Source organism: Plasmodium malariae (genome assembly GCF_900090045.1).
Source record: "Plasmodium malariae genome assembly, chromosome: 13".
NCBI classification, from domain to species: Eukaryota; Apicomplexa; class Aconoidasida; order Haemosporida; family Plasmodiidae; genus Plasmodium; species Plasmodium malariae.
Window position 1 is genome coordinate 2,632,051 of NC_041787.1, and position 22,403 is coordinate 2,654,453.

At 18.6% G+C, this 22,403-nt stretch overlaps 3 protein-coding genes and 1 pseudogene across 3 annotated transcripts, besides 1 other annotated feature; 2 read left to right on the top strand and 2 right to left on the bottom strand.

The window, feature by feature from the left end:
* Positions 1–1,662: 1,662 nt before the first annotated feature.
* On the top strand, positions 1,663–2,517 carry PmUG01_13061100 (fam-m protein; the record flags this gene model as incomplete). The annotated part of the gene is made up of 2 exons (XM_029007603.1): positions 1,663–1,749; positions 1,876–2,517. The coding sequence occupies 2 exons, from the start codon at positions 1,663–1,665 to the stop codon at positions 2,515–2,517; spliced, it is 729 nt and encodes a 242-aa protein (XP_028863975.1).
* Positions 2,518–5,227: 2,710 nt separating this feature from the next.
* PmUG01_13061200 (PIR protein) lies at positions 5,228–6,405 on the bottom strand (the record flags this gene model as incomplete). The annotated part of the gene is made up of 3 exons (XM_029007604.1): positions 5,228–5,401; positions 5,525–6,235; positions 6,379–6,405. The coding sequence occupies 3 exons, from the start codon at positions 6,403–6,405 to the stop codon at positions 5,228–5,230; spliced, it is 912 nt and encodes a 303-aa protein (XP_028863976.1).
* Positions 6,406–10,389: 3,984 nt separating this feature from the next.
* PmUG01_13061300 (STP1 protein) lies at positions 10,390–12,992 on the bottom strand (the record flags this gene model as incomplete). Its single annotated transcript, XM_029007605.1, has 4 exons — positions 10,390–11,541; positions 11,630–11,715; positions 11,830–12,844; positions 12,972–12,992. The coding sequence occupies 4 exons, from the start codon at positions 12,990–12,992 to the stop codon at positions 10,390–10,392; spliced, it is 2,274 nt and encodes a 757-aa protein (XP_028863977.1).
* A 6,310-nt stretch (positions 12,993–19,302) lies between these two features.
* On the top strand, positions 19,303–20,198 carry PmUG01_13061400 (annotated as a pseudogene).
* Positions 19,303–20,198: a sequence feature (fam-m protein, pseudogene).
* Positions 20,199–22,403: the final 2,205 nt, after the last annotated feature.

Below are 22,403 nucleotides of genomic sequence, written 5' to 3' on the forward strand. Positions count from 1 at the left end.
AATAAAATAATTCACTAAATGTAATAAACGTATATATATTAATTTTTGAAATAATATAATTTTTTCTGTGTTCACATATATATATATGTTCAATTTTGTATGATTTTCTATAAAAATACTAAGTAAATGTTTAATGTTATTTTTAAAATTCATAAAATTATATTTAGTTTATAGTATGTATTAGTAACTTTTTCAAATTAATAATAATCATTTAAAAAAGAAAATTAAAAATAAAAGAAAGAACTATTTTTTTTGTAGGTGATAAGTACGTATCCTTTTTTTTTTTTGTTTGATAACTATGAATAATGTATACTGAAAGAGATACTCCGTTTTCTTTCTTTTCGTAATGTTTATTTAAATATATATGTTGTACATCATAACCTATAAAATCATTTTTCAAGTAATTTTCTTTTATAAAATTTAATTTTTTATAGATTCAAATGAAAATCATAATATAATATCAATACTGTTTTAGTTCTATCACAGTCAATTTAAAAAATACAATGTATTATATGAAATAACCTATGGATATTTATTTTTTTTAAAAGTGTCCTTAGAACTTTCTGAAAATGAGACTAGAGTTTAAGGAATTACGGTATGTTGAAATTGAATATATTGATTATCAAAATATTAATAAAAAATATATGTATAAATTCTTTTTTAATATTATATATTATTATAGTATGTAAAAATTATTTTGTGCATTAAAATTATATATATTCTTTTTAATATATGGAATAATTTTATTTAAAAAAAGTTTTCTTTTCTCATATTACCATCTCCTATATATAAATATATAATTAATTAAAAAAAAAATAAAAATAATTAGGTAGATGCATATAAATATTTATCATTTAAAAAAATAATATATATAAAACAATTAAAAGTTGTAAAATTTATAAATTATGATACAAATATAAAAAATAATTTATTTTCATATAGAATATATATTCCTGCATTGATCACTTAGTAGAATATATTTTTAATTTTTTAGATATTTTATAGAACATAAAATATTATATATTACTATAGAATAAATAAAGTATCTGCTATGATTAACATAAAGTAAAATGTTATTTCTTTAATATATTATTACTATTATATTGTTATAAAAATATATATTATATTAGGAATAACGATTATTTCCAAAATATAATGTTAACAATTCTATATTTAATAGGAAAAAGTCATAACAATTAGTTATTATTAACTTAGTATATAAGAATATATTATCTATATTCTCTAAGTTCTCTATTCTATATAAACGCAATATTTCGAAATATAATAAAATGGTTTATTTTCTTTTTATATTTTGTTTTGGTATGAAATAATTAAAACATTATTTAATTAGTGTACCAATATAAAAAATTAGATTATATATTTTTAATGCTTATGAATAAAATGAAATTATTTTATAATAAAGAGGATTAGTTTTTATTTTAGTTAATATTATAATAAAAATTAAATATATATTTTTAAAGTTATTTTGCTTCGTATATATAGTATAATCTAATATTGTTACACGTAATTTACTAAATATTTATGAAAGAATAATAAAAGTAAATTTTAAAATAAATACAAAATCTTATATCACTCATAGTATATTCTACTGTTATTAACATTTTTTTTATTTAATATATTAAAATATTAAGTATCTATATAATGGAACGTAAAATTAAGTCAACCACGTTCATTAAAATTTCTGTGTTAATCATCTTTAATTTGATATATCATTTTAACATGGATAAGGTATGATAATACTATTTAAGCATATATGCTTATTAATAATTTATATGTTTCATTTTTATAAATATTAATTTCTAGAGTGAAATGATTTATGCCTTTAAATAATTATTTTTTACTATGGTTTTTTAGAGAGTATTTAATAGATCTATGGATGAAAGTTACGAACATGATAGAAGATTAGATACAAAAAATTATAGAATACTAGCAAAATGTATACAGAACAGCGATTCATATACTTTCGGGTTAAAAAAGAATATGCCAAAAAATACAGAATACGAAAAAAAAAAGAAACAATTAAATAGAAGTTTATTAAATAAGGCACAATATTATACAGAAGTTACCGATTATAATAAAGGAATGTTTGATGGAAAACATTTCCATTTTGAAAAAAAATGGATTAAAAAAAAAGATTATGACAATTTTCTTGAAAGAAACAGGAGAATTTGTGATATATCTTTAAAAAAAATAAAATTTAGAAAATATGGAATTGGGATTGCTATGTTTCTTATTTTTCTCTTGTTGGGAATAGGAATACCCATATTACCAGGACTGGAGTCTTTGAAAAATGCATGGAAAAATATTGACGATAATTCAATATGGAAGCCTTTTAAAACATTTATAGATTCATTGATAGAGGGAAAAGAATCCTATATTTTTATAGCATTATTTAGCGGGCTTATGATTATGTTATCTATTATGATTATAATAAGTACTTACAAGATCTTAAGAAATAATGAAAAATATAATAAAATTAAGTTAATAAATGAATAAAATGAATAATAAGGAATATATATGTTTATGTAATGAAACATTTAATATGAAAAATAAATGTAATATTTTATGTGATGTTCTTAATTAGAATATATATAATTTCTAAAATATTATAAATGCATGCTTGTATAAATGGTGTTTTAGAAACATAACATGGGAAATATATTTTCTTCGTTTTTTTTTGAATTTAAATGTTTTAATGATTTTGTACCTAAACAGAGATTATGATTTTATCTTAATAAATATTATGGAATAATATATTTATTTATATATTTAAATATATTTATATGAAAAATATGTGATTGTGCTTGAAAATTAATATATTATAGTACAAAACAGGTAATTATTTAGAATTCTAGAAATTTATATTTGCTATAAAATGTTTTTTTTTCTATATTATAAATTGTATACTAAAATTATTATTTATTAAGGTAAATAAGAAAATGTATTATTTTAAAATTAGCAAGAAAAGTCTCCTATATTTTACTAAAAGATAGTGATGATATTTCGTTGCATTGATATGTATATGTGTATTGTTTTAGTTATTAAAGAACTTAATATATATTACAAAAAATATGCTATAAGTAAAATATGTTATAAAATATATTGTTTGTAACAATTATTGTAATAAACTTTTAGACTCTCTTTCATCGTATAAAAGTAAAATTATAGATATATTATAAAGTAATATCCCTTTAATTAGAATCCTTAATTTAGGATTTATGGATTATATTTTAATTTCATTTATATTCTTATTTTATTTTATTTTATTTTATAATTTTATAAATATTATTAAATATACAATCAATTATTATTTAAAAAGAAAAAAATATACATCATAGTTTTAAGAAAATAAAATATTTTTTTACATATAAACTTAAAAAAAAGTTAAAAGAAATAAATTTAGAATTATAAAAACATTTTTCTAATTGTTAATGTTTTCTTGTTTAAATCTTAAATCTTTAATATATAAATGAAAGCAACCTTTGAAGCACTAAAATTATTTCTTTATAAAAATTAAATTAAGTATATATCGAATTTTTAGAACTAAGCAAATAATTTTTATAGATTAATACTGGTTAAAATATATTAAGTCGATAGTAAATAAATAAAGTTGTAAGATAACATTACTTTATTACGTTTATATTTTATTTTTGTTATGTGTCACAGTACGTGGTTGACATTGTATGTAAATATATATTTTAATAAATAATTACTGTTCAAATAAAAACAATAATTAACAATTATAACAGACTAAATTTTTCTTTTATTTTAATTATATTTATGAATCATGTTCTCCGAACTTTGTTTTTACTAAATCTATTTTTACTGTAAAGAAGTGATAATTAAAAATAAAATTTAGTACCTCATTATCATTAAAATTATTTCATTTATCCTTTCTATATGAATATTTCAGTGTTTGAATAATTTTCTATAATTTCATTATTACATATATTTTTGTTTATTATTTTGAACGCAATATTAAGTATAGTGCAAAGTATATTATATATTGTTAATAACTAAAATTCATATTTATAGTAAAATCCAAAGACATATGTAACTATGTACAATAAATAAAATGAGTGCGTACATGAAATTTAGAATTAACAAATTATCATGGTTCCTAAAAATTTCATATGATGAGAAATCAAATCCTCATTTTCTAAATTATTATTCTTATTTGAATGTATAGATAATAAATTGTGTAGAAAATATGGAAATGGATTCTATCTGGAAAATCAATAAAATAAGAATTACATTTCTATTTCTCACATTCTATATACATAAACATGTTACTTGCTATTATATTTATGGGAACATTTGTTGTATTTTTCTTTTTATATGGAGAAAATAAAAACGAAACATGGGCATTTAAATACTATATGTTATTATTAAAATTTACTTTATCAAAAAATTTATAATGTAGTTACACTTATTTTTATTATTTATCATATATCAATTTTTTTAATTATATGTATGTTATATATAGAATAAGGTATTAATGCAGTTAAGAAACTATAAGAATAATGCTAGAGCAGAACATATTTATGAATTATAAAGTAATGGTGATGATTGTTCCCATTTGAATACAATTAAAATTAGAATTCATCTACCTTAGCGCCAATCATGAATACCCTGTCAACAATGTTACATATAATATATATCAATAGAAGAAAAAAAACGCTAAAACTGTTACATAATGTGTAACATTTTTAGTTATATTAAATTGAAATTGGACAAATAATAAACATTTTGAATAATGTAATAAAGAAAAAGTAGATATATACTTTATATTTTGATTAATGTTTTTATTCCAAGGTTTTAAATTTTTTTATTTATATAATATTATTATTGGTGTTGTTTCTAATGTCGTTTTTTCTTCTGTAATACTAATAAAATAAACGCTACCTTATATTGTTATATAAGGATATGCACTTTTTCTTTATCATCTTGTGTTATATGCTTAAGTTTTAAAATTATTTATATTTCATTCTAAGGGGAATCTCGTTTAAAGGGAATTTTCTACTACTAATTTTAAAAATATCATCGTATGTATTTTATCTTTTTTTTGAATAATTTTTATAGACATATATTCATTTCTTTATTTATCGTTTACATTGTTTTTTAATGAATTTGTACATAAGTATAACATATATATCACTAAGTATTTTATTTTCTATTGAAAATAATATAAACGGTTAATATTACATCACGTGTGTCCTTGAGGTTGATAGGATATATTATGAGAACTTCCTTTATAATTTCTATTTACTTCTTCATGAAGGTTTTGTAAGGAGTCTCTCGATTCTTCTTGAAATTTGTTAAGTTCAATAATTGTTTTTTTTCGTAAACGATTATATATCCAAGATTTCAGTGGAGTAAACTACATCAAAATATATGTATATTTATTTAAAAATATAATTTTTATATGCTTATAATTTTTGTGAAAATAAATTATTCTATATGTGATAAATTATTATTAATTTTAAGTATAATTTTTATTAACCTTATATAAAAAAAATATAGTGAAAGACATTAGTAATACTATAGATGTTGTTAGAATGGGAACAAATGCGTCATCTTCTTTTGTAGGCGGTAATATTTGTGAAGTTTGTTCTATGTGTGGTAATGTTTTTGGTAAATCTTTGCATGGAGATAATTTATGCATTTTATCATCATATGCTTTCTTAAAATTGATTAACTCCTCACAAAAAGGGTCATTGCTATTTATTGGACATTTTTCGTAATTATCCTTATAAATGCTATAAAGATTTTTAATATTATTACAAATCGTACCATCTGAATCATTTTCTTGACCTTTATATTTATTAAAATTCTCATAATAACTGTATAAATCTTTAAGTTTTTTTAAAATATCAGGTTGAATTACTGTGAATTTTTGGACACATATATTACCTAACAGGGATGAAAATTCATTATATCCCTGAAACCATTTAGGATTCATATTATAATTATTATCTGAATTTATCCTATAATTTAAGTATTTACAACGTTTCAAGCTATCGGATTTATATCTTTCCTTTATTTCAACTAAATATCTACCAACCTCTTGGCATGGTGTAGTAAAATCAAGACATCCTTTAAACATTCGACCACATTTCATTCCAGGATTTTCTCCACCCCCTATTCTATTCTGAGTATCTTGGATAGCTGTTTCAAATTCACTTTTATATTTAACATATAATGTCACGGTATTCTAAAAATAAAAAATAAAAAATAATAATATATAAATGCACAAAATAAATTTTTCATTAAATAGATTTATCTATCATTTATAGAACAACAAAACCTTGGATAAAATAATATATATAATAATTAAAAAACAAAAATAAATTTTACGTTTTCTTGTGTAGTGTCACTTGTCATTGTACATAGGCATACGTGAATTAAGGAACAAAAATTAAATTAGTATCATTTTAATATTTATATAAATGAAAAAATATATATAATATGTTAATATGTAGTATTTTCCTTTTTTTCATATATAGATTTTAAAAACAAAAATTACTTAGGAAAAATTTCCTCTTTACTTTTTTTTAACATTACAATAAGTAGAATAGTTAGTAAAATATAAGATAAACGCTTTTAATTGATAAAATAATAATTGTAAAAACAGTGTTATTTTATTGTAAATAAAAAAATATATAGAGAAAAATTCGCTTTTCTATTTTTTTATTCATATGAGACTTATATAATTGTACTGATATATTATACGAAAAAATAAATGAATTTTAGTATATTCTCAAATAAATTTCCTATTATAATTGAATATTTTTTCAGAAATCATTTTTGCCTTTTAAAATATTATAAATAGATAAATATTAACTATTTATAAGATATAGTATTTTCTCATTTATTTTATTATTATTTTTTTTATTGTTAAGTTAATAACTTTTATATTATTTAATTTAATATTTATTATAAGTATCAATAACATATATATTAGTCAATAAACTGAAGTTCACGAATATTACTAAAATTTAAATTTAACTAAATAAAAAAAGACATTTAGGGAAAAAGTAGTATAGTATATGAAAACAGGCATTTATTTGTTGAATGAAAAATATACATCCTCAAAAAATATATTTTAATTATAAATATAATATTCCATGAATGGACTATATCGTATAATTTTAAAATAATTTGCTAATTCTCTTCATTGTATTATATACAGAAGTTAAAGCTTTTCTTTCTTTTTTAGAACTTTTCATAATAGGATAATATATATATATTTATATTCGATATATAAATGTATGCAGAAAAATAAATATGTTTATACTATAGAATAATTATTATTATATATTAAAAATAAAAAGAAAAATAATATAATATTTATCTTAATTGCTTTAGTAAAATTTATTATTGAAATCGTTTGTACATGTAGCATAACAAAAATATAGATTAATATGTCAATCAATATTTATCATAATAATCTATAGAGCATACAACTTATAAGTAATGTAGTTTATGGTATGTGTTTATATTTGAACATATAATAAAACAGTTGCGAAAGTTAATATCATAATATTTTTCAATTATGTGTATGTCACTTATATTTTATTTATGTTATTATATTTCATATGTGTCCTAACATATTATAACATTTAATTCAATGTATTTAGAAAATAATATTAAATTATTATTATTTTTTTTTATATATATTTTATTGTTCTAAATTATCTTATGATTATATACGTTTAGTATGATATATAAATTATAAGATATATCTTAATTGAATTAATCTATTTAACATATAATCAAATATATTTAAAAAAAAACTAAAAAATGAAATAAAAGAAAAATATGTTTTTGTTATTATTTCACATATGTAATGATTCGTCTTTTTCTTCATAAGCTATGTAGAATTTTAAATAGTACAATAAGCTTTATAATTGTTAAAACAAATATTAGTTAATGTTATTTTGTAGTGGATATTCTTTCGCTTTTATATCTTTTTTTTATTTATAATATTAAAATTTTTTTTTTTAATTTTTACATCAGCGTTTAACTTAATAAAGTATAATATTTATCAAGGCGAGTTATATATTTCAAAACATTACGGTTTTGTTATTCGACTTTTATATTAAATCATAACTATGTTCGTAAGTCCATGTATGTTAATATTTTTTTAAAATATTTAATATATTTTTAATGTACTTGCAATATGTTTATATTCTTATAGTTAAATTAAATAATTTATTAAGTTCACATATAAAATATAAGAAATATAAGAAAACATACGTATTAATAATATTCTTGTAAATTATACACAATATTAATGAAATATATAAGTGATATATATATTACATTATAAAACAAAAGTATTTTTTGAAAGGAGACTTATATATATTAAAATAATATTCTTTAAAAGAACTCCTATATATTCATTATTTGTAATATAAAATAAGAATATTTAAGTTCATTTAAATTTATTAAACATTTTTTGAAATATGGATAATGTTAATATTATTAATAAGTAAAAATAATTGTTTTCTTAACAAAATATTATTGATATACTATTATATATATGTTTTATGTAATATGAGGATATTATATTACAAGTAAGTATTTATATTTAAGTTAGGATTGTGTTATTTGATCGTCATGCTTATAATTCATTCAGAAACATATGTTTTTTATTTTTATTATTAATATTATTACTGCATTAATTGTAATGTTTAAAAAATAAGCAGAATGCTGTTATTATAGGTTTTACTCAATACAAACTAGTAAATAAAAATTTACAATTTACTAATTCTTTATGGAATATGATAAAAGTAAAAAATTATTATGTATCAAAATGGATTAAACATTTTAACAAATAGATCTACTATTGCTTTATGTTATAAATAAATAAATATATATATAATTTATAAAATAATAAAAAAAAATATAAGAAGAAAAAATATTATTAACTAAATATTAAAAAGAAAAATATTATTCTATAATTACAAAAATCAAAAGAGAAAAAAATTGAAAGTTAGAATTATATATTCTTTTTAAAACTCAAAAAGGTAGTGTCCAAATTTTTTTATTAATATAATAAAAATAGATATTTAATTGAAAGGAAAAAAATAAAAATATATGATATTTTTTGAAATTCCTATGAAATAATTTTATTCTGTTTCATCTGTATTTCATTTTAGAAAAGTGTTGAAACTTATCAATTTAGTACTGTTTAACTTATATACTTTTTTATAATTATATTTTATATCTTTGATTTTATTAAAATGTTAATAAATTATAATGTATAAAAAAAAAGAACAATAAACCATAAAAATCGTTTCTAATTATTGGTTTATATCTTTTTTTAAAAGTTAATAATATATACATATTAAAGTAAAAACTTATGTATCCAGAATAATTTCATTATTATCCCATTTTAGTTATTTTAATAATTTCATTGATATTTTAAATATATTTTAATAAAACTTATATAAATAAAAATAAAAAATACTTTAATAATATTAATGCATATATATATGTATGATCATTTTTCATTTAAGGCACAATATTGAGAAAAAAAATTAAATTCTTTATTAAGAGATTGAATTTTTATATATGATTTTTCCATTTTGCGAATATATAAATAACGCAAGAGAAAAATTATTATATATATAACAGTTAAAATATTATAAATTTATAATAAATGAGAACAATTAATATGAGAACATTTATTAGGGCATAGAGATTAACATTTTTTTATGGAATATATGATTTACTTTTTTAAAGGATAAAATATATGTGGCATATAATTAACTTTTCATATATTTTAACATCATTTTTCTTTAATGAAAAGATTTACTATATCAATTAAAACATTAATTTCCAAATAATGAGAATACATATAGGTTACAGAATAATTTTCTTTTCAAAAGTGAAGAATATTGTATAGTTATTTTTAATAGAATAAAATATAATTATATAAATTTATTTAATAATATTATTTTAATTCAAAAATAGTGTTAAAATTTATTTATTTTGCTCTTTTTTATTATTCAAAATGTTATTTTTTTCTAAGTTTAATATTTTGGAACATGCAAATATCAATTTTTATTTTTTTTTAATATATATAATATAATCTTACTAATTTTATTGAATAGAGCATTAATATAATGTTATAATGAATATTTTTTCAGAAAGAAAAAAAATTCTATATAATAATAATATATTTTAAGTGTCTGAGTTTCAAACTTCAAATTTCATGCGCTTTTTTTTTCTTTGTTACACATTACTTTACATTCTACTTCTTTATTTTTTAGAGGTATTACAAAATTCAAATAACTTTTTTTTTAGCGGAATTTTTTTTTAAATATGATCTAAATATATTTTAGATGTATACCTATGAATTTATGAAGTGTATCTTTCTGCTATATGATGGGATTTTTTAATTGTTCCATCATTAACTATAGAACTTGCATATAAGTCATTTTCTCTTGTCCATTCTTCTATCTCATTCCTGAAATTGTCATTCCCTATATGTGCATGTAATTCCTTATTTCTTTTATTTTCTATATCATTGTTATTATATTCAGTTATATTTTCTGTAATTTCTTGTTTGTTACCTGAATATACTTCTGCCTTCCATTCATTTATTGAACTATTCAAGTATGATTCCCTATTATCAAAATTCACCTCTTTTGTACATTCTTCTAATATTGACATAAGCACAAGGATACACAGCTTTGTCAATAATTTTTTTTTTATATATTTATATGATTCTTTACAATTTTCTTTGTTCTGCAATTCTTCTATATTTATTAATGATATATAATTTATGGTTTCTTCACTTACACATTCTTCTGATATACTCTGCAACTTCTCTGTTAATACCCTAAGCCATTCCTGTTCCAAATATTGTTCTATAATATTACAGTTTTCTGATATCCATTGTTTCCATAGATTTTTCTCTATTTCTAAGAATGGAATTTTGAGATTTTCATTAGGAGATTTCTTTTTTAATTCTTCAATTTCTTGTATATATGCTAGTTCTTTTTTCCATTCATTTTTCAAATTATTATACCAGTCTTCTTTTTTCAATTTTGAAAAAAGATATCTATGTCTTTCTATCCATTTATTCCATAGAAAATTTTGTTTTTCAATATCATTGCTACTTTTAATATTTTCTGTTATTAGATCATCATCTGTTAAATTAGGATAGGTTCTATAATCCTTTTTTGTGAACTCATCTAGACAAATCTTTAAGAATGCTTCTTTCTTGTTTTCCCAATCTTCGTTTCTGCATTTTTCAAGTACTTCCATATGTACTTCTATTATGGTTTTGGATCTGTCTTTTTGTCGCCTTGACAAATTTACATTTTTTGTAAGTTCATTTATTTTAATTTTTTTTATGATTTCTTCATCATCATATATAGGGTTTTCTAAATTATCATCTGTAAAATGTTTACTCTTATTGTTAGAAAATGAAGGTACTAGTAATCTCAGAAATTTCACCTGTCTTCTTATTTTATTTTTTTTTTTGAACAATCCTATTAAAGCGTACTATAACATAAATAATAGATATTTATAAAATAAATTATAACGGTAAACAAATAATTACCATATTTCTAATTGTTAAGTTCTATTTTACTTTAGTAAAAAGGGAAAATACAATAACACATAGGAAGCTTATTAGAATAGGAGATATATATGAATTAATTGTATGGTCTTTTGAATCTGTAATTGTATTTTAAATGTATATGTTATATATTGCAGTTATTTAAAAAATAGAAGAATAAGTAGCATTAATGGTAAATATAGTTTTAGTTGGCTCATTATAATTTGAAAAACCTGAGGTAGAGACTGATACTTCAGGAAACAACTGAGGAGATTTAGAGGAATGAGGTGATAGTAACCCTTTAGGATCTGAATGTTGTAATATATTAGGTTCTAATGATAATGGATCTTCATCTTCAGGTTGTAGTGACGTTTCTAAATTTTCAACTTGTGCAATTTGTACATGTTGAATTTCTCCAGTGTTATATAGTGTACTTGAAGGTTCTGTTGACAATAGTTCTTTAGGTTCAGATTGTGAAGCATACTGAGTTTTCTGATCGGTTTTATCATCGTGTTCAATTTGAATTTGCTCTTCAATTGGATTTTTAGCTACTTCTTCAGATGAAACTTCATGACTAGATGTACTAAAAGCTGCATTTTTACTTTCTCTTTCTAGGGCTGTGTTTTCTTCTTGAGGTGCACTTGGTACAGTTGTATCTGAACGCTTACCATTGCATATGGAAAACGTACTAAATAAATTATGTTTTAGTATGTTGCATTCTTTTGTTGGAAAATGTGATGGTTTTTTTTTGCATTTACTTATAATCATATTTTCCTTCTCATTGAAATACGACTTTCTACCATCAATCCATGCATTATATTCTTTAATTTTATTTGCGCATTTTTCATCACAGTAATCTTTATCAATATCTCCATTGTTAAAGCAAGTTATTGCTTTTATTCTTGTTTCTTTTTCTTCGCAGAAATCTTCTGCTTCATATTTTAAATCTAAAAGTGCTAAATCTTTATCTTCCATAACCACAGGACATCCTCCATGTTTATCTAGCTTTGAATAGTAAGATTTTGCCCAACTATATAAGATTTTTTCCCACATTACTTTATCTTGATATGGAGGTGGATTCTTATGTTGAATTAGGTACTTAGCTAAACCTTTGCATCCTTCCCTAAATTTTTCTTTTTTTGTCTCTTTTTTTAAGGAATTAGTTATATCATTTAGATATTTTGTTGTATTCTTAAAAGTGTCAATGCTAAAGAATCTGAAATAAGAATAGCCACTAACACTTAAATGCTAAATTCAAGAGAATTATTAAGAATTATTTAAGTATTCATTTTATATTAGTTGTATTATCACTTTTTTTAAAATAAATAAATTATTTATACATAAATATAATAATACGAAAAATAAGAAATATTACCGAGGTTATACAATTTTCCATTATGATTCTATATTAGTATTCTAGTATAATGTAAAAAACAATCTGAAATAGAACTATGAATTTATACCATATATCAATAATGAAATTCTAAATTAATATATCTTATTAAAAAAAAATTAGAAAATTATAAACTACATAAAAAGGTTTGTGTGAACTATAACATAATTGAATAAAATACTATATACTTTATATACATCTTATATTTTTTTAACTTAAATGAATATATCAAAACTGGGGATATATACTAATCATAATGATATTAAATAGAGCTTAATTATATATTTGTGTATAATATTTCTATAATATATATAAAGAAAAAAACAAAAAACTACCAGTAAAACGTTATATATATGTTATGTCAGAAAGTAATATTAAAGTTAATCCGTATATATATCATTAAATTATGTATTGCATCTTTTCCTTGTTTTTTGTTAAAAAAGACATATATATGTAATTACAAATGTCAATATTAATACTAGTATTTCTTTTTATTCTTTTGCTTTTCCGAAAATAAATAATATATAAAACAAATCATTATTATTAACGATAATATATTTCCTTTTTGTTTTGCAACTTTTATTAATTATTTTTTCTTTATACCACCATAGATATTTAAGTTTCAATAGTTTTTTATAGTTAGTACGTTGTACTATAGAGAAGAAACAGCAATATATAAGGCATAATATATTTTTCCTGTACTTATGGAATGTACTTAGTATTAAAAGTACCTAAGGAACCTAATCATATATATATATGAATTTTATAAAAGTTAATTATTTATCGTATAAATTAGAAAATTGTGTAATTTTGAAATATTTAAAATTTTTACATCTATATATATTTTTTTTATAGTACATGTCTATTATAACTTTTTTATGTAAATGATTTCATTTGGACGAAATTTCAGTTAATAAAATGTATTATAGATATATTAACAAGTATATATACCTTTTCAAACTAATTCAAAAACTGAACGAATGCGAGAATATACTTACAGAATAAATAATTATAATTTTGTAATAAAATATATCATTATTATATCTCGAAGTATAATGAATTATGTACTACATTAAATTACATAAGGACTATTAAAGCTTCAAAACAATATTTCGGCAATTATATAGGGATATATTCTAGTAAATGTATTAAAAATATGTTATTTATTTTTTCTTTAATTCTAAATTTAGTAACTATATGAATATGTCATTTCAACAATATTAATAAATATCACTTTACCATACAAAATGAAAACGTTAATGTATTATTTTAAATGCATTAAGATACATGAATAAATAAAATTACAGAATATTTTAAAGGTATTACGGGAAGAATAGGTCTTTCTATTATAATTTATGTATATTTTTATCAATATTTATTGTTCATTTAAAATACGCATATATGAAATAGGGATTTATTAGTAAATTAAAAAAATATATGTATATTAATAGTAAATTTTTGTAAATAATTACTTCGCCCAAATTATTTTGTTATTAAATTCATTCTTAGTGAATCTATTGCATTAAGTAATAACTGTTTTCTTATAATTTTAATTTTTGAATTTAATTAAGTACAACTTTTTTTTTTTGTGATATATAATTTCATTTCTTTTTAATCCATTATATTTTATAACATCGTTTTAAAATATATTATGATTAATAATAATATACGTGTATAATGCAAGTAAAAATAATTTAACTTTTTTTAATATATTATATATTTAAATTGTTAGTATTATAATGTGTTATATATATGGTAAGAATACAATATAAATAACATGCAACAGTTGGTTCGTATGTATTATCTTGAAACAAAAAATAATTTTCTTAAAGAATTAAAAAAGTATTGCAATAAATTCGCTTTAATTTCTTTAAAATATTTATGTAACCATACATTCTCTTTTTTCTTTATTGTTTTTTTTTTTTTACTTTTTCATAATTATATGAATATTTTATTTTAAATGTTTAATGAATATATGAATATTTTTTGTTTAGATGTTTAACAAAAATATGAATTATTATTTTTTTTTCTCAGTTGCTGCATTTCTCATTATTTTGTTTTAATATATGATTAAATTAATTGCATATTACTGAACTTATTCATGAAATTTAAAGCAATTAAAAATTAATAAATAATCATATGAATAATTGAATATTCCATCAAAGTAATATTATTATGTTATTTATTTTTTTATTGTAAAAAATAATATTTATCCTTGATATATATATATTGAACATGTGAAGTTTTTATACTAGCTGAACCAATAAAATTGAAATATATATATATAAAAAGTACCACAGGATACAACTGAATATATGTGTATAATTAATTCTATTTAACTTATTTAATTATTTTAAATTATAAATTATAATTTGTTTTTTTTCAATAAGAATAAAGTAACAATTTAGTATTTGTGATATATAGTATTATAAAAAGGAACTTATGTATTTAAATTTGTAGTTCATAGTGTTTCGTATTAGATTTTATAATTACCTACATTTTCTAATGATACAAGCATACTTAAAGTAAAATATATATTAAAAAAAATAATAAATACATGTATTTTCTTATAAATATCTTTTAATATTACGGGTATTTTTTTAGTTATACATATAAATATATAGTCACATAATATTATATGGGGAATTTGTCTTCATATATTATTTGACAAATAATGTAATGAAATATAATTATCAACATATTATTAAGTATAACATATTATAATATTGTTAATTTTTTATTAATATCATTTAATCTTATTGCATTATATATGATCGTTCAATCTATAATTGATTAATTATCAAAATCTGTGATTTTAACACTAATATATCAGAATTTGAGTTCCATGAATTATTAAATTTCTCATTATTTTAACATAACAGTATAAATGTAATTATATATATCTAGTTATACATTAAATTATAACTAATTCTTTTTATTACCAATTTTTAGTTAATTTAATGATAATTTCTTTTATAAATTACATCTCTTGTTAACGTTACAACTATTAAATTAATAATTTGCCTTGCACTTCCAATAATATAAATCATAAAGATCTGGTACCTACAATAATTCATAGGTATCCTATATATGTGTGTAGAACAATGGGATGGATATTATCAAATTAAAATTAATGATTTTTTAAATATGTTCTGTTTCTAATTAACAATTTATAAATTTTAATAAATTATTTGATTTTTAATTGAACATTTTTTTTTTTATCTTCTTAAAAGAATATATATAAGTCTTTATATAAGTAATTTTTATATTTCTATTGAAATAATATTATATACTATTAATCTTCTGTTATTATTAGTAAAAAAAATTATTTTAAACTCTTTTTTTTTTTGATATACTTCAATTAATTCAAAAATTTATTTTTTATGCACAGAGGTTATTATTATTGACCATTTATATATTATATTTATTTACAGTGCAATATTATACATAGGATGTATTGTCACATACAAATGTATGATCATTTTCGGAAGAATGACCTGTTAAATTATTATTTTGTTCATATAGATAATTCAGAAAATTTATATTTTATTTTTATTGAAGGTAAAATTATTTTTCAGATGAAGTAAAAAAATATTAACACAAATACATATTTGTAAGTATAACACAATTGCACCAATAGTTTCTTGTTGTAATAGATTAAGGGAATAGTACTAGAGCATTATCATTTTTATTTGGACTAATTTGTATTTCGAAAAAACGAAAAAATATAAAAAATAATACAATAAATATAAATGAAATTATTAGATAAAATCGTACTAAATATTATTAGAATATGCTTCTTCTCATTTGTTTAACTGCTAGAGTGAATGCATTATAAATAATGGAAATCATTAAGATTTAAGAGCTTCATAGGGCTCATTAACAAATTGTGTGTAGCCAACTATTTTTGTTAGTCGTATAATTTGTACAAGTTCGAAATTAATATTTGAAAAATTGTAATTTTATGCAAAATTTATTTTTTTTTTTGTATAACACATATATATGTTATTATATTACGGGTTTTATTTTTCAGAATTCTCTAACAGTCTGTGTGTATTAATTGAATAATAACGACATTTCAGAAACAGTAAAACATACAATTTATATTAAAAATAAAAAAAATGACATTTTTTAAGGAGTTTTTCATATTTCTAAGGCAAAACTTATAGATATACATAAATAAATTATAGCTGTAACCATACAGACAATATATTAAATTCTATAGAATTGAATATTAAAGTGAATATTTTATAATTTGTAAATATTTTATCATATAACTTGTATAAATATGATTATAATATTTTTATATTTAATTTTATTTTTATATAACAAGTTTTTTTGATATGTATTAAATACATAACGACACAATATGAAAAATATGTAAATTTAATTATTATATATATGTATATGTATGATAACACAAATATGTTATAATATATAAATACAATAAAGAGAAATTTTAATATTATACAAGGAAATTAATATAATTTCTCATAATATTTAAATTATAAATAAAACATAAATAATTTAAATAAGTATAGATATATATTGTTTAAAAAGAAGAAAAAATATATTTATAAATAATTAGTGTTACTAAAAAAGAAAAAGCCCATTTATATCTAATTTAACATAATTTTAAAATATACTGCACTTACGTTTTATAGTGATTTTATAGTTTATATTTATATTTTGGTATATATAAAAAATAGTTTATTGTATATATTATATAGTAACATTATCTGTAATAAAAGAACGAAAACTAAAAAGTGTGCGAAAAGGAAGAAGTAACGAAATAAGTGTGTTCATAAATATGATATATATACATATATATACAATAAAATAATAAAAATATAATAATGTTAATTTTTGTAGTTTTAAAATAGGCCTATAAATTTATTTGTTTTTACTCTTTTTTAATTTTTTATATACACGCTTAGAATATAGTACTTCTTCAGAACAGTAGTATAAAGTTATATTTCAGATGTTTACAATGTTTTTTGGTGCTCATCATATTATTACAATTAATGTTCTCTTTTCAATAACGCATAAGTTTTAGAAAAATTTTAGCACAATATATTATTGTTGTTAAAAGTTCGTTTAATAGAATATTATTTATTTATATATTTATGTAGATTTATTATAGCGTAGCAGTAAAATATATTCCTCTCACCTAGCACCTTTATAAAAATAAATAAAAAAGAATAATTTCTTCTTAAAATTTTTAATAGAAAAAGTAATGTATCACATATATTAGTATATTATATTGTTATTTTTTTTCATTGGTTATATGCATGTTATATCCTGTGTATTATTAATAAATTCATTACCATTTAATATATTTTTATATAATGAAAATGTATGAAATATTTTTATAACATAATTTTCCCTTCCCTTTCTCTCTAATTTTTTTTTTTTTTTACTTCAATAATATTTCTTTTAATTACATATAATTAATTAAAAATATATAAAATAACTAAATACCTGAATATAATTTTTTTTTTTTTTAATAATGGTATAAATTAAACTTAAATTAATATTATATTTTTGAAATAATATGATAGAAAAATAAAAAAATAAATATATAAGTGATTTTAAAATATATATTTATTCGTATATTAAATGGTAGCATATAAAGAATATTTTTTAATTGTATTATAGATTACAAAGTGGGAATGTATCCAAAGTGTAACTAACAATTTTTTTATAATTTACATAACACAGAATGTTGTTTTTTTTGATTATTATTACTTTTATTATAATGTTACGATAATTAGTATTTTATTAAAAATTATTATTTATCCAGAATATAATGTTTATAAAATAAAAATTATTAACATGAAAAAATAATTAAAATTAAAAATTGTTTTAACCTTTATAGTAATACATTATTATAAATATACTGTATACATTTTATATTATATCGAAACTTAAATATTTTCAAATAATAGGAAATGAAATTTTTTCTCTTCATTTATCATGAAAAGATTCACAAAAATATTATTTAATTAGTACACTAAATGAAATGATAAAATAATGTATTAGAATAATTACTAATAAATTTAAATCATTTTATTTTAATGAAAGTGTATTTTTTATGAATATTATTAAGGTAAACGTTTTATAATACCTTTTTAAATGTATATATTTTTTTTTATATATGTTGTAAAAATCATTACAGTTATATACATTTCATTGAGTAATTACGAAGAAATAATAATTTTTTTTTTTTTTTTAGTAAGTATATTACGTACATCATTAAATATATTATATTATTATTTTTTTTTTTTTTCCAAATATATTAATAATATCAAAGATGTATATCAAGGAACAAAATATCAAAACTCCGTTTTTAATTAAAATTTCTATGCTTATTCTTTTTACTTGGTTATGCCATTTTATAAATGACATGGTATGATAATATTATATAAGGAAATTGTTGGGTATATATTTTGTTAGTGTTTTTTTTTTTTTATAAATACTACTTTTTATAATGGAATTATTTATTCTATTAAATAAAAAATATTTACATTTTTCTTTTTTCTAGAATGGGTTTATCAAGTCTTCGGATGAGAGTTACACTCTTGGTAGAGTTTTAAAAAAAAGAACCTATAGATTACTAGCTGAATATAAAGAGGGTAAGGGCTCAAATATTGTAGTATTAAAAGATATGCCAAATTATAAAGAGTGTAAAAATAAAGATAAATCTAATAATAAAAAAGGGGAAATACTGAAAAATGGAAAACCCAATAAATCATTAAGTAAGAAGAGATTCTATATAAAACTTACGGATTATAATGATGGAATGTATGATAGAAAAATATTTAAATTTTGAAAAAAAATGGATTAGAAAAAATGATTATGAGATCTTCCAAGAACAGAATAAAAGAATTAGTGATAAAAATTTTAAAAAAATAAAATTTAGAAGTTACGGATTTGCAGTTGCTGTTTTTTTTCTTTTTTTCTTGTTTGGAATAGGATTCCCTATATTACAAGGTTTGGAGCTGCTGAAGCCTCTACAGAAGCAGCTTCTAGGGATACTAACAATTTCTTTTTAATCCTACTGCAGTACAAGACTATATTTGTTCAATATTTTATGGAGTACTTATTATTATTTTAGCTATCGTAATTATAACAACTATACCTAAGATCTTAATAAATAATGAAGAATATAAAAAATTTAAGTTAATGAATGTACAAAAAGAACAATGAGTAGAATGAATTTTTCTTTAAGGAAATTATTTATATGAAGTAATAATTATAATTTGTTTAGATATATATTTATTGTAAACATAGTTATAATTGAAATAATTTCATAGAAGCACAGGTGTACATCGTATAAGGTTATTACGAAAAATAAGAAATTATGTTCTTAATATATTTGTGAATACGAAAGTTTTAAATATATTCATTTTGTATTATAAATTTTTTTCAGAATAATTAAATATTATTGCTTAATATATATATTTGTTCATTAAAATAGATTCTTATGTGGAATATATGTATTGGGGTTAAAATTAATATATAATAAAAACTTAATGTATGTTAATTGATGTACTGTTAGAATTTATATTTTAAATGAAAAATGCTCGTTTCCAATATTTTGTATTTTTGTAATGTAAGATGATTATTTGTGTATGTAATATGAGAAATATATGATTAGCTTTTATAAAAAATAAGTGTACATTTTTGTATTTATTGGAAAAAATTGAAAGTATTATGTTGCATTGTATATATTTAACTTAAGAAAAAAAACATAGAATTTATTGTATAAAATAATTTTTATTAGAAATATATTATGAAATATATTTATTACTTAATACTTTTTAATAGATGTTTTTCTTTTTTTTTTATGATATAAATTGGATGTTATGAATATACAATAAAATAATATATTTTTGAAATGAGGATTATTTATTATTTTTTACTAACATGGGGATTCTAATTCTTTAAAATTATATGGAAGGTTAAAATCATTTATTTTTTTATTATTATCATTCGTTGAAGATATAGTGAAATTTTTCAAAATTGACTAAAATATATTACCATAAGAAAATATATATATATATGTGTACAATATACGTTTTTATAATTTTTTTAATTTTTAAAAATGATATATTAGTGAATTTTAATCAAATACTAATATATGATAAATTATTTTTTTTTGCGCTGTATTATTAATATTTATTTTATTTGTAACATTATTTATATATAAAGTAATATCATAAAATTATGCGCAGATGTATTAGTAATTAATGAATATATTTAATTTTCATGGATGTATATAATGTAGAAAATATTATGAAATTATTATTGTTATATCATTTTATTAATATCAACAAAAGTTTTAGATAATTTATTGATATTTCTAATATTTGACAATAATGTACAATACTTATATTATTTTGAGTGACAAAAAATGAAATTAGGCTTAATAATAAGAAAAAACGGAATTTTATAATTCTCTTATTATATATCGATAGGGTGAATGTAAATTTACTAATATATTATATATGCTTAAAAAAAAAAATAATTTAAAAGAACATAGAAATAAAAAAATAGTAAGAAATAAGTAAACCCATTATTTAGATTTATATATATATGTCTTATTCATGTTGCTTGGTATATATGAGATAATAACTTATTTGCATATAAGACAAAAAAAAATTTCAAAATTTTTTTTGTGTTATGAACAAATTACATAAGAATACGAATATACTGTGTAAATAGAAATTTATAATCATAGCATATTTGTTCTTTTAATTTCCAACATTGTTATCAAATATATTTATCTAAGAATTTTAAAGAATTATTTTTGTTAAATATAATAATATTATAATCATTTAATATTATATAATATTGAAATCTAGAGGATTTACAAAATTTTTTTATTAAAATATATTAAAATTAAATTATAAGAATCATTCTTTTCCATTTAATATATTTTCAAAATAAAATGTTATTATTTACCATAATTTTTTCTAACTAGAAAGGCTATAATTAAAATATTACAATACTCATATATATTGAATATTTTTGTACTTATAAAACTATTTTATATATATATTTTAGTACTCATTAAATGTATAAATTTTGTAACAATTGTATTTTTTGGAATTTTAAATAAATAAAATAAATCATATTAAATAATAATAAAATTAAGATTCAACAATATTTTTATATGATATTAGTAGTATAAACATATCACTTTCATATATTATAATATATTAAAAAAAAATTAAGTATTACTCTTTTAAAAATGGTTTTTATATCAATAATAATTTATTTTATTTTTACAACTTCATATATAAATTTATGTAATTTTTTATTGTAATATTCATTCAATTATAACAATAATTGAATATCGAAAAAAATATACTTTTTTTTTTTCTAATAAAGGAAAATAGTATATATATA